At 40.4% G+C, this 14789-nt stretch overlaps 1 protein-coding gene across 1 annotated transcript in view; it reads left to right on the forward strand.

The window, feature by feature from the left end:
- LYRM4 (LYR motif containing 4) overlaps window positions 1-14789 on the forward strand; it is a 246954-nt gene that overhangs the window by 67379 nt on the left and 164786 nt on the right. Inside the window, exon 2 of the mRNA XM_007935348.1 lies at window positions 13244-13364. Within this exon, the coding sequence (XP_007933539.1) occupies window positions 13244-13364 (121 nt within the window). The remainder of the gene's footprint in view (window positions 1-13243; window positions 13365-14789) is intronic.

The following is a 14789-nucleotide window of genomic DNA, read 5'->3' on the forward strand; positions in this document are numbered from 1 at the left end:
GAAAAATTTAAGCCTCAAGTTGCAATATTGAAAGATTCTGTAGGCAAAATATTGAATGATGCAGGAAACATCAAAAGAATAGAAGGAATACACAGTCACTGTATCAAAAAGACCTGGTCAGTGTCCATCCATTTCAAGAGGTGGCACATGATCAAGAACCAATGTTATTGAAGGAAAAAGTCAAAGCTCCGCTTAAGGAATCGGCAAAGAACAAAGCTCCAAGAATTGATGGAATACCCATTGAGATATTTCAACAAATGAATGCCCCCTGGAGGCACTCACTTGGTTATGCCAAGAGATTTAGAAGACAGCTACCTGGCCAATTGACTGGAAAAGATCCATATTTGTACCCATTCCAAAGAAAGGTAATCCCACAGAATGTGGAAGTTATCTAACAATATCATTAATATTGTACTTAAGTAAAATCTTACTGAAGACCATTCAGAAACGGTTGCAGCAGTATATTGACAGAGAACATCCAGAGGTGCAGCCTAGATTCAGAAGAGGACGTGGAACAAGGGCTATCACTGCTGATGTCAGATGGATCTTGGCTCAAAGCAAAGAATGCCAGAAAGATGTTTAAACCAAACTAAACCCACAGCCATCGAGTCAGATCCGACTCATAATGACCCCTCCTTAGGTTTCTGAGACAGTATCACTATGGAAGTAGATTGCCCAATCTTCCTTCCGAGGAGTGGCTGGTGGGTTTGAACTGCCAGGCTTGTGTTTTATTGACTATGCAAAAGCATTTGATTGTGTGGGTCATAACAAATTGTGGATAACATTGAGAAGAATGGGAATTCCAGAACACAATTGTACTCATGAGGAACCTGTACATAGACCAGGAGGCTGTCATTTGAACAGAACAAGAGGACACTCCCTGGTTTAAAATCAAGGAGGGAGTGTGTCAGGGTTGTGTCCTTTCACCATACTTATTCAATCTATATGCTGAGCGAATAATCCAAGAAGCTGGACTATATGAAGAAGAACGTGGCATCAGGATTGGAGGAAAAATCATTAACAACCTGCTATATGCTGACAACACAACTTTGCTTGCTGAAAGTAAAGATGACTTGAAGTACTTACTGATGAAGACTGAAGAATACAGTCTGCAGTGTGGGTTACATCTCAATATAAAGAAAACAAAAATCCTCACAACTGGACCTATCAGCAGCATCACAATAAATGGAGAAAAAATTGAAGTTGTCGAAGACTTCACATTGCTTGGTTCTACAATCTACACCAAAGGAAGCAGCAGTCAGGACATCAGACAGTATATAGCACTGGGCAAGTCAGCTGCAAAGGACCTCTTTCAAGTGCTTAGGAACAAAGATGTCTCCTTGAGGACTGAGGTTTGCCTGACATACTCCATGATATTTTCAGTCACCTCATAATGCGTGTGAGAGCTGGACAATGAATAAGGAAGACCGAAGAAGAATTGATGCTTTTGAGATGTGGTGCTGGCGAAAAATGCTGAAAGTAACATGGACTGCTAAAAGAACTAAGAAAGCTGTCCTGGAGGAAGTCCAGCCAGAATGCTCCTTGGAAGCGAGAATGGCCAGACTTCATCTCACCTACTTTGGTCATGTTGTCAGAACAGACTATTCTCTGGAGAAGGATATCATACTTGGTAAGGTGGAGGGTCAAAGAAAGAGAAGACAGCCCTCAACAAGATGGATTGACACAGTGGCTGTGGCAGTGGACTCAAGTATAGCAGGAATCATGGAGCTGGCACAGGACCAGGCATTGTTTCATTCTGCTGTGGATAGGGTCACTATGAGTCAGAGACAACTTGACTGCACCTAACATCAACAACCATTCATGAAGAAAAACAGTATGTATAGTTTTCAGTATAGGAGCTCTGGTAGCATAGTGCCTAAGGCACTTTGACTGCTAACCAGAAGGCTGGTGGTTCAAACCCACCAGCCACTCCTCGGAAGGAAGGTTGGGCAATCCTACTTCCATAGTGATAACTGCCTCGGAAACTCAAGGAGGGGTCGCTATGAGTTGGGGCCGACTCGATGGCAAATAACAACAACAACAACAACAAGTTTTCAGTATGGATTGAACATTTCAGGCATGCTATATGAGAAACTAGTTACTGTGATTTCTGAGAGAAAGGAGTGGGTTTTTATGTTGTTATGAGCTGTTGAGTCGGACCAGACTCATAGTGACCCCTCCTTGGGTTTCTGAGGCAGTATCACTACGAAAGTAGATTGCCCCATCTTCCTTCCGAAGAGTGGGTTTGATTCATAGCAGCCACTGGTGGGTTTGAACCACCAGCCCTGGGTGTGGCAGGTGACTGCCTGAGGCCATCCCCTAGGGCCAAAAGAAGTGGGAGGGAGACTTATTTTTCCTTATACCTCTTCATACCTTTGACTTTTTTTATATCTGTGACACTAGTTATTTTTTGAAACCTCTGTTTTAAAAGTTATGTAATACAATAATTTATGTAGACATGTCTCTATTGTAGTACATAAGTAGTTTTTATTTTTAATGCTCAAAATAATAATGAACATCCTTCTGCATATCTCTTTGTATGTATTTTTAATTATTTCTGTAGGAAAGATTACTAAAAATAGAAACACTGGATAAAAAATTATGAGCATTATCACGTTTTTAGGCTGTCTCCCCAAAGAAAATAGTAGTTCATGCTCCCACCTGCTTTTTTAAAAAATTCTGTTAATTTGATAGAAAATGATACCTTTTTTAAAATTTCTATTTCTTCTATTATGATTAAGGCTGGACATTCATATATCTGTATCGCTATATAATCACTGTTTGTAGTTGATTGTGAATTACTGTTTCATGTCTCTTGCCATTTATTTATTGTGGTCTTAATGCCTTTCTACTTGGTTTTTATGTGCTATTTAGATACTAAGCCTGTTAATCTTTTATCATATTTGTTTCTAACTGGAATGAGTCTTCAACAACGAGAGGGACTTAACCCAGAAATCTGACTGGAGAAGGACACTCCGTGTATGCAACCTTAGTGGCACAAATGGTTAAGTGCACAGCTGAACTAAAAGCTTGGTGGCTGAAATCCACCCAGGAGAAAACCCTGGCGATCTGCTCTCATAAAGATTACAGTCAAGAAAACCCTGTGATGCAGTTCTGCTCTGACATGGGGCTGCTATGAATTGAAACTGGCTCAATAACAACAAAGGGGAGGAAACTAAAAAACCACGTCATTCCATATGGCCAGAGCTTGTAGCCCTTGGTGGAAGTGATGCTACATGGAGGGGTATGAGCCAGATTTTGAGAATCCTGTATATAACCCATGCTAATGCATTTGACCCTTATTCTTGATAATGGAAACCACTAGGAAATTTTAAAATGGAAGTATATAGTAAGTTTTATCATAGCTCTGGTAGCATAGTGCCTAAGGCACTTGACTGCTAACCAGAAGGCTGGAGATTCAAACCCACCAGTCACTCCTCAGAAGGAAGACTGGGCAATCTACTTCCATAGTGTTACTGCCTCGGCAACCCAAGGAGGGGTCGCTATAAGGCGGGTCCAACTCGAAGGCACATAACAACAACAACCACCTAAAAATTTAAATACTTTGGTTTCTAAATTGAATTTTCTAATAGTAACTTTCCCTTCTCAGTCTACATCCCTTCTCATTGATCACTGTCCTCTTTTTTAAATCCATTAGATGCTATTATTTCACTTATTCTTACTGCTTATGTCAGTAACCCTTCTTGTAATGATCTCAGCCACTTGTCTTTTCTTAAGAGCATGCCTGGAGCTTGAATTCCATAGTAACACTTGAAGCAGTGTTGAGAAGTTAGAAGATCTTTTCAAACTCTGTGCTGTCACACATAATTTTTTGAAGTGCTTTCTCAAATGAATAAAAACTTGGCTTATTCAAAGTACTTTTCAAGGATTAGGTGGCTAATGTTTATAGATGAATGAATGTCAATAAATGAAAAGGAGGAATAGGTTGGGGTAGAAAATCACAGACTCTGGATTCTACTGGACTCAGAATTCAGCTCTGCTGCTTGCATACATGTGATCTTGGCCTGAATTTTTTTAACCTCTCCAAACCATAGTTTATGAGGATTAAATGGGATAATGCTTATCAACTACCCTGCACATGGTACCTGTACTGTCAGTTACAGTTCTCATTTTATCTTTTTGGATCCAGAAATGGAATCGGCACTGCATGATTGTGGAAAGGACCCCTTTTCTTTGAGAGTTTTGAAAACAGACATATGAAGATTTCTAGAAAAGAAATCAGTTCACATTACAAAGCTAAGGGTGTACTTATCTGTATTCCATTCAATATTATCTACTTACTCTTTTTCTTTGCCCTTCCTTATTTTTTCTCTAACCTTGGAGTTGAGGTATATATTTTATAAGTAACTATCTTGGCATTGTCCTCTGGTTGTTAAATCTCAATGAGTCTTCTCCATTGTTTTATAATCACTCCTAGGGCATTTTCTTCAGTTATAACTTTAATTACCTGCTTAGTTCAATGTGTTCACACTTATTATTCATAGGTTATACATCTTCACCCTGTTCTGAAGGTTAATTCATTTTTTCTTACACATTTCTTAATCATTGTATTTAATTTTTCCGTGTCTTAGATTTGATTTTTTAGTTTGACATCTATTCTGTTTGTTATAATGCAGTGCTAGTTTTTACTTCATTTAGCTGTGTACATAATTATTCTCTAGTGTTGGGACCTTTGATTTGTGTTTTCTTCTCCTCCTCTCTAAAAACTGGGTAAATGTAATGTCTGTTCTGTTTTATGGTGCAGTGAATTACTTGGTATGGCTTTTCTAGCTGTGCTCTTTGTAATTCCCACCAAATTATTGGGTTGTTGTGTTGTTAGGAGCTCTGGTGGCATAGGACTCCTACCAAATTATTGGGTAGGACCATGCAAATAAGGGGATCTCTGGTAGCATAGTGCCTAAGGCACTTGACTGCTAACCAGAAGGCTGGCAGTTCAAACCCACCAGTCACTCCTCAAAAGGAAGATGGGGCAATCTACTTCCATAGTGATACTGCCTCAGAAATCCAAGGAGGAGTCGCTATGAGTTGGGTCTGACTTGATGGCAAATAACAACAACAAATGCAAATAAGGTATAGGGAACTCTAATGTGAGGTTTGGTTAATTTTGTTATGCTGCTGGGCTTAAAATGACCCTCCTAGAGGCAGAAGAGGAGATCTCACTGCCATGTAGAAAAAAGAGCTTGAGTTGGGGTGGAATGCATCCTTGGACACGAGATCCCTGTGTGGGATCTCCTTGGCAGATATGGACCAGCTGAGATGATGGGATGAGGAACCAAGAGGCACAAGACAGAGCATTGGGCTTGCAGGCCCACGGAGTGAGAAAGCTAAGTGCTTTGGGGTGAGGCTTGCTGGCGGAGTGAGATGAACATAGGTGTACCTGTCGGCAGAGCTAAAAGAGCTTTGTGACACTTTCCAGTGCAGAGCAGAGGCCAGGCCTAGAGACCAAGGGCCAGAGAGGCATGCCTGAGAGGATAGCAGAGGGGACACTGTCCTGAGCAAATAACTGTATCCTGAGCACATTCCTGAACCTGAATTGTAACCTGTTATTGCCCCAATAAACCTCATAATTGTGAGTGTTGTCTGCAAATTGTGTGTGGCCATTGCAACGAATTCTCAAACCCAGTTGACAAGCGAGTGTTGTGGGAGGGACAGTTGATGTCAGAGTTGGTAAAAAAAAAAAAAAAAAAAGGCTGGAGGATGGTGGCCTTTCTGGCCTTATAGGAATAAGCCTTGGGTAGTTGAAGGTGTTTCGGTTTTCCCCTTGTGGGGTTACAGGAGGTCAGAGAATGCCGCCCCCACCTCCCTTTTGTACGTTTATCTCTTAATGCTTCAGTTTATTGCAGATGATTTACATACAAAAATGGATCCATTTTAAATGTACAATTCAGTGTTTTGACAAATATCTCAGCTGAGAAAATACTACACCAGCCTAAAAAACATTACAGCACCCAAAAAAGTAACATTGGCCCCTTTGTTTTCACTTTTCTTTTCATCTACTTCACTATTTCATCTCTACCAGCCTTCATCCCCCACCAGCCCTTAGTCTTCCCAAGGCCAGTAATCTTATTATTTTCCACTGTATCTCCAGCACCTGCATCGAGCTTACATATTAGTACGTATTTCTTGAGTGAATTCTGATTGTGAATTTTCTAATTATTACCTTTCAGAGACTATTTCCATTTTTGTGCTGTAAGCCCTTTTATGTAGTTTCTTATGCTTTTCCTTCTTGATTATTGGTGTGTTTCCTGAAGGTCTTTTATGTTTTCTATGATATTTTGATAAGTTCATTGATTCAATAAATACTTACTGCTCAATAAGTATCTCTGTGTCAGGCACATTGGATACAATGGTGTTTTGGTTACTTCATGCCACTCTAACAGGAAATAACACAAATGGGTGCTCTTAACAAATAGGGCTTTATTCTCTTAGAGTTGTGGAAGCTAGAAGTCAGTTCAAAGTGCCAGGCTCTAGGGGCTAGGTGAAAGCCCTTCAACCTTGAGCTTCAGCTCTGTCACTCGCTCCCAGCCCACTGAAGCTAGAGGCTTTCTTCACTCAGGCAACTGCTAGCTTGTAAGGCTGACAAACCCAAGGTTGACAATTAAAATGGCACAGTCCTGCTATTACCAAACCACATGCCAGGCCATTTATTCAAGTCCATTAATAGTCCCAAGATTCACAGATAACATCACAGGCTTCTGAATAACAACTTGGCTACATGCAGGATCCAAGCATGCCAAAAGCTGTAGACCATTCCTAAAGCTTTTCCTTATACTGGGAACAGACCACATTCCTAAGGCAGCTCACAGTAGATTCCACCATGGAGTTGATTACCAGTCTTGTCATGGGGAATACTATATTCAGCTGCCCAGCCACTCAGCCAGGCCCAGCCAAGTTGACACATAACCTTAACTACTATCGCAAATGGTGAGATAAAAATACAGAGTCCCTGTTTGGCAGAGCTTACATTCTAGCAGAAACTTACTTTAAAAGGAGGAAGCTTTCTGCCCTGTTCCTCACTGTTATCTACCCAGAAGTGCTTACAACCTTCACAAGGTCTTTGAGGTTTCTCTCTACTAGTGTCATTATCCATTTTATTATACACACACACCATAATCCCAAGACTATTGTTTTAGTCTGAGAGATAAGAGCTCTGGGCTGAGGGGGTAGAGAAGTAGAAGGGGAATCAAAAGGGGTTTAGGAGGTTGAAACAATCAGATTTGGTACTTGTGTGAATATAAGGAATTGGGTAAGGACAGAATTTAGAGTGAATTCTCAAATGCCAGACTTGGACAGCTGACTGCATGGAGATGCTCTTACCTGTGGAAGAGAATACTGGCCATGGGGATGAAGGGAAAATAATATGATGACTCCAGTTTTGAGTGTGTTGAGTAGAAGAATCTGTAGAATATTCTTGTTGACAAGAAAAAAAAAGGCAGTTGGGTATATGGGTTTAGAACTCAGAAGGAAGATCTGAGCCAGAGAGAGATTTGATAGCCAATAGCATATATATGCTAGTTGAAACCTGGGATGCAATTACCAGGAAATCTTTTATTGAAAAGAGATGCTGGAGAATATAGTGTATAAGGGGCAGCATGATAAGATGAGCCCACAAAGGACACTAGGAAGAAATAGCTAGTAGATCTGAACACCAAGAGGAGAAATCACCTAGCTATGGAACTGTCAGTGAAGGAAGTGTAGATGCCTCAGTAAAAGTTTGTAAGCTTTATCAGCCATTCTCATTATGAACTTGTTGATTTTAAAAGATCGTACTTTTAGTAAAAATTATAATAATTTTTTTTAATTACCTAAAGTTGATAGTCTGTGCATGCACTGAGTGCCCTTTAGATATTGAGGTTTGATGAAAGTTGAGGATTGACTCAGAAATGAGCAAATAACAGTGCCATGAAGGCATACAACATGGGATGACCAGATAGCATAGCTCCTAAAGATATAGAAGAGTAGAGTGATGGTTGGGAAGCAGCATGGCATCCAATGACACACTGTCTCTCTGGCCTTAGTCCTGTGGGATATGGAGGCGTACTAAAGTTAAGTAGTTTCCTCTTAATGGTTTTAAAGGAAGCACAGTCTTCAGGGACAAGGTATGTTTCACGTAAGGCCAGTAGGTGAAGGACATGTTCTTCTAAGCGATCAATGGTGAATGAGAGCTTGCCCAAAGAGGATGGTAGAAAGAGTTGAGTTCTTATATTATTGGAATACATGAGCTTTCATGGAGTAGGGTAAAACACAGATATTTTTTACAGGATAGACAAACAGAGAAACTAGCCTTTGGGATGCTGAGGAAGGATGACAAATTATTAACATAATGAGAAGCATTGCTTTAGCTGGTTTTCCAAATCGCAGTTTGGAATTCAGCTTTTTGACACTGAAGCCAATATGAGCCTCCAGTGCTGGAGAGGCTCTGGTTACAGACTACATTTGGCCATCTGGTTCTAGAAGGAGAGAGAGTAAAAGCAGGACCTGGGCACTGAAGAGCTCTGATCACTACTGGCTGTGGAGCATTTGAGGGTTAAAAGAATCTCAGAAAGGAGCTTTGCCATTGCGGTGGTGAAAGGACAGCCAGTAGAAGAACCTGTGGACACTTGGAGGTCTTGTGACAGAGAGAAGGCTGGGATGGAGAAAACATGCCAAATGAGAATTTCCTACACAAAGAAGCGCAAATAAACTCTGCAAAGCTTCCATAGAATGGAGAGAGTGGTGAATGTGTAAGCAGCACATGCCTTCCTCTCTCTGTGGATGTGGTGTGCTTTGTCACATTTGGTAGCTGTTGTTGTGCTGTATGTGTTAATTTTTCATGCCTCATTTCAAGCAGCATCTGAGTCATATTAGGATCATCCTAATGTAAGGCATTGTGTAGCAGCTGGCTGCTATTTTCATTGCAGCATCTGCACATTTTTCTTTGAAATGTTCTAGCTCAGTGGTATAGTCAGGAGGCTGATAGCTAGGATGTATTCAAGGATAAATGGGAAAAAGATGCAAATGACTCCCCCAAAAAAAAGATCAGGGCAGAGACAGAATTAAAGTAATTGCTAGTTACCTTCTACAAAATATGAAGATTCACCCAGAATTATGATTGCTTTCACAAAATTGTGGGCATTTGAAATAAAGTTTCATAAAACTGGGAAACTGTTTATGCATAGTGATTAGTTTTATGTTTCTCAGACAAGTAAAATAAATGTCTTCTCTTAGGACAAAGGAAAACAAACACCTTGTGTTTTAGGAGCAAGTAAGAGAGGAAGAGGGAGCCACTGCATCATTCATTTGAAAAGTACATCTAAAATTTGTATCCACAAAAAAGGTAGGACACCTAATTGTACACATAAGATACAGACAACAGGTGCTAATACCAACCAGTATATCCACATTACCATTAACACCAAACACCAGGCTATAGATAAAGACATAAACATCTGAGAAGATCAGATGGGGGTCGGTGAACAAGAGTATACTCTAGACCAAGGATAGATTCAGCGCAGGCTAATCTTGCACAGATACTAGTGATACAAAATACCCACAATCCTTACAGAAACAACAGAAGAGAGACATAGAGTAATCCCTCACAGACAGCCAGATACTGTGGGAGAGAGATCCAACAGATCTTCCGACTCAGGACCCTAGTACTGGAGGACACCAGACTCAATTGGCACGATAAAATACATCAAAGTTTTGTTTCTCATCCTACATTAGTGAGTAGTGACTGGGGTCTTAAAAGCTTTCAAGTGGCCATCTAAGATGCAGCTAAAGGTCTCCTATCATCGGAAGCAAAGAAGAGTGCAAAAAAACAAGAGCATTTGGAAGCAATCAGCCCTAGGACACAACAGCCCTCGAGACCAGAAGAACTAGATGGTGCCTGGCTACCAATGCCACCCACTCATGAAGGGATCAAATCTGGAGATCCTGGATAGAATGGGAGGAAAAACATGGAACAAAATCCAAAAACTCAATGGCCAGAATTACTGGTTGAGTGGAGTCTGGTAAGACCCCCCAATACTATGGCCCTGGGATTCATTTTGGGCCTGGAATAGAACTCACTCCCAGGGGCTGGCTCTCAGCCCAATTGTAAACAACATGTACACGCAGACCACTCAACCCAGGGTAACGCACCCTCATACTCTATGGAAATGTATCCTTTGGAGCAATCAACCACGGGGCACCAGAGGGGCAACATTCACAGGGAGGAAATGCAGGACACACAGGAGTGCATAACTATGAGGGGCACGGGAGGGGGGGTGGTTTACTGGGTAGGGACGGGAGGAGACTGGGTTAGGGTTGGGGATGGTAAATGGGGAGTGAAACTAAATGTACACGTGTGATGTTGAATGTAAAACAAACTCTGCTCTGTAAACTTGCACCTAAAGCACAAAAAAATAAAATAAAATTTGTATCAGTGACCCTTACTTATTTAAGATGCATTTAATGCCAAGATTTAGAGCTTCATTTCTTTAGGCTCAGACTCAGGAGATTAAGGGAGACAAACAAGGCAGTTGTTGTTGTTGTTATGTGCCGTCGAGTCGGACCCGACTCATAGCGACCCCTCCTTGGGTTTCTGAGGCAGTATCACTACGGAAGTAGATTGCCCCATCTTCCTTCCGAGGAGTGGCTGGTGGGTTTGAACCGCCAGCCTTCTGGTTAGCAGTCAAGTGCCTTAGGCACTACGCTACCAGAGCTCCCACAAACAAGGCAGACAACAGAATACTTAGAACTAGGGCTATCAATTGATTTGAATTGAAATTCAGCTAATTTCTGATTTCTTTAAATTTTGGAAGATCTCAGGTCTTCACAATTCAACCAGGACTCCTTTTTTTCATAGCTATTCTGCAGTAGTCAATAGCTTTTAGAAAAATTAGTTTAGCAATGATGACTGCTGCCCATTTTGTTTTTCTAAAAGCCCATGTAGCACCCTGAATGAAGAATTAAACAATGGATGCTTCTCTGAGGACAAATTCATGTTATGAAACCAATTCTGCATATGGACAAAATATTTAAATTATTTTGTCTCCTCCCTTCTCTCATCACTGAAAAAAGAAGCTGTTTTGGAAGTGTGTGGGTGTGAGATAGAACAGTGATACTGTATTATATAAATAACTATTATGCTGTGCAAGAAAATGCACCAGAAATTGCTTTTAGCTTACCTAGATATCTAAATCTGACTAAATTAGCAGCCACAAATGAGGAGTATCTGTGTTTGATAGTACAATCCTCCCCTATCGATTCTGACTCATAGCGAGGCTGTACATCTTTACGGAAGTAGATTGCCCCATCTTCCTTCCATGGAGTAACTGGTGGGTTTAAACTGCTGACCTGGTTAGCAGCCAAATGCCTTATCCACTATGCTACCAGAGCTTCTTTATTAGTACAACCCTCCCCTCTTCCTTTATGGGGGAACAACCCGTTATATTACATAACATGCATTCCATTTAAAATCACTGTACTCCCCATGATTGATATTGAGCCCTCAGCAGCTCCTCCGCAAACACCCCAATTGACTCAGGTAGAGTTTAAGTAAAAATGCCTCTGCGTTGTCTTATAGTCTAAAAGTACAAGTTCTTAATCTCTCTTCCTTTATTATGATTCTTAATGTCACAAGGTTTGGTTTTACTATGGCTTGTAAATGCAAATAGACCTGATACTTAATTTTTTTTTTTTTTTAGAAAAGTTTTAATTTAGTAAAATTTAAAACAAAATCAGTGCGTTCTAAAGGAAGATTTCCCAGTCAAGTATATCCCCCTCTCTATTTATCACTCCCAACCCCCAAGGAAAATGAAATTCCCTTCCCTCCTTTCTTTGCCTTATTTCCATTCTTCTGTTGCTAAATGCTGTAATAGTATGAAATAGATCCTTTAGCTGATATTTAAAGTTAAAAGCAAAGCAGTCATTACAGAGCCTAAGGAGAGCCATGTCTGAGTCTGACCGGGGCTGCTTTTCCTTAGTCCGTGTCTTCCAAGTAAGTGTAGCTGGGGTGGCCACAGGGATTGAGGAAGACTGAGTGTTGGTATGTGGCTCTTTAATTATATATGGTGTCTGATTATCCAGACAGACCACTGTGCCCTCTGTACATTCACGAAGTTTGACCGGTATGACCATGTGGGTGCAAGATGAAGGTGAGGCAGTAACATGAAGAAAGGGGAATACTAATTACAAAAATAAGAATAGTAAGAATAGTTTAATTTATTAGTCTATCTGTGTTCTAGAGTATATACCAAATTCCATATACATTACAAAGCTTAATATTCACAGCAACTCTGTGAGATAGGTGGTATTATGCTTGTTTGACAGATGAGGAAACAGGCTTATGCTAAGAAGTTTCCCTGACTTCACACAAATAGTAGGAACTGTGGCAAGGATTCAAACCTAAGCCTATCTGATTCAAAAGCCTTGCTCTTTAGCTGCTAACCTACGCTGTGTGTAACCTCTATCTGGGGAAGTGGGTGTGCATACGGATGTGTGCACATGTCGGTGCAGATGCATGCACTTGCTAGTTGGGAGCATCTTGGTATAATCCCATATCACATCCTTATGTTTTATGTTTCAGAGACCAAGTGACTGCCAAAAGTTAAGGCAGAGATTGAAACACTAACCTGAGTCCAGCAAAGATCACTGTCTTGATGCACACATACATGATGCATCATGTAAGCTCTTAATTATTGATTTGTCTCTTCACAACCAGGGTTTGATTATCCACGTTAATGGAGCAAAGCCAGATTGTGCCTAACAATCTAAGGGACCAGCAATCTAAGGAGCATTTCCGTAGTAGTTTGCCGTTTGTAAAGGAGCTCTAGTGGCATAGTGGTTGTTAAAGCATTTGGCTGCTAACCAAAAGTTTGGTGGTTCAAACCCACTAGTCACTCCATGAGAGAAAGATGAAGCAGTCTGCTTCCATAAAGATTTACAGCCTTGGAAACCCCATAGGACAATTCTATTCTGTCTTGAAGGGTCGCAGTGAGTCGTAATTGACTTGATAGCACTGTGGGGGGAATGACATTTGTATGTGACTTGTTTGCAGTGGGTTTATTTTCCTAAGTCTTCTTGCTTAGTCACGCCAGACTAGTAATGGATGGAGCTGTCCTGAGAGCAAAGATCAAAGTGGATTATCCATACAGCAATATTAGGCAGTTAATTCTAAGAGAATAGCTTTTTAATTGATTTAAAAGCATAACATCAGACATGCTGACGCCTTTCCTTTTTTTCTGTGAATTTCATTTAGAACTTATGCTATCAGGAGGATAAGAGATGCCTTCAGAGAAAATAAAAATGTAAAGGATCCTGTAGAAATTCAGAACCTAGTGAATAAAGCCAAAAGAGACCTGGGAATAATTCGTCGACAGGTAAGATGGCTCAGTGATTTGCTGTACTTTCATGAAGAGCTCTAAGCCTTGACATGTCCCCCTGGATTGGACATCACTGCTTTTGGTGTTTATGATTTACATTGCAGCATCATGAAACTCTGTTCATCTTACTCATATAGACATGGAAAGATAACCTATCATAATACTGAATTCAAGGTGGATATAAAGGAAAATATCAGCTCTCTAGAATTTCCAGAAATGCATCTTTTTGTTTGGAAGCTGACACTTTTAAGTGTGGTAAAACTTTAATGTGACTTTTTTTTTTTTTTTTTTAAATCTAAGTCTTTATAAGATGGATTGCAGATTTACATATGGACAGATGTCAAAGGATTTAAGTATAGTCTACTTTTTCTAGCATTTTAAGTTCATTATTTATTGTAATTAGAATGTTGACCTCTTGAAGACATCATCAGTATAGTGAACCTGGGTGATGTTGCCACATGGAAGAGGTGTCTGCAGGGACAGATGATATATAGCACAGCTGCTTAGGTGTTGACTCCAAAAAGGACCCCATAAAGTGGTTTTTTTATTATTATTTATTTTTATTTTGGAGCAGGTCCAGCAATCACTTTGGTTTGTGCTTGCTCTTCTCTTTCTCATGAGGTGGGGTGGAGCATCTGCAGCAGCATGGCTTCCTGGGTAGTGTGATGTGTCTATCTTTCTGCAAAATTAATTAGGGAGTCAAAAAGCTAAAGTCATCTTCTATTAGTTGGTTTTCTCACCATCTAAGAAAATCACCTGTTACACTGTTGTTCTTTGACTTATCAACAAGTGCCCCATAAGCTCCATTTCAGCTCCCATTGGTTTTTCTTTCTTATTTGCAGTAAATTTGTTTATAAAGTGTGGAGGGGAAGAACCCTTACTATTTTCCTTAAGTACTGTTCCAGTATTTTGTAGAAGGCATCTTTAACGGCACCAGGGGATGATAGTTTGGCTGGCGTGACACCAGGTGACAGTTTTTCCCTGAATTCTTCTTCGTGGTTGATCCTACACAGAATTCAGAAAAGAAGCAGTATGTCAATATTAAAAATCCTGTTATTTTGCCTGTTGTTGTTTTGTGCCATCAAGTCAGACCTGACTCATAGCAACCCCTTCTTGGGTTTCCAAGGCAGTATCTCTATGGAAGTAGGTTGCCCAACCTTCCTTCCGAGGAGTGGCTGGTGGGCTTGAACTGCCAGTCTTCTGGTTAGCAATCAAGTCCTTTAGGCATTATGCTACCAGAGCTCTTTATATTGCCTACATAATGGAATAGTTTCTTCTAGCATAACATTTCAGATTCTGACACCCCTCCTTGAATTCTACAGCTTTCTAGCTAGCAGTAGAATAACTTTGCCACATTCAGACAAGTTGACTAAAGGCATGAAAGGGTAATAGGAGAGTAAGAAAAAGAAAGTGCTCTGCACA

Source organism: Orycteropus afer, unplaced genomic scaffold (assembly GCF_000298275.1).
Source record: "Orycteropus afer afer isolate SDZICR_OR568_19922 unplaced genomic scaffold, OryAfe1.0 scaffold00027, whole genome shotgun sequence".
NCBI classification, from domain to species: Eukaryota; Metazoa; Chordata; class Mammalia; order Tubulidentata; family Orycteropodidae; genus Orycteropus; species Orycteropus afer.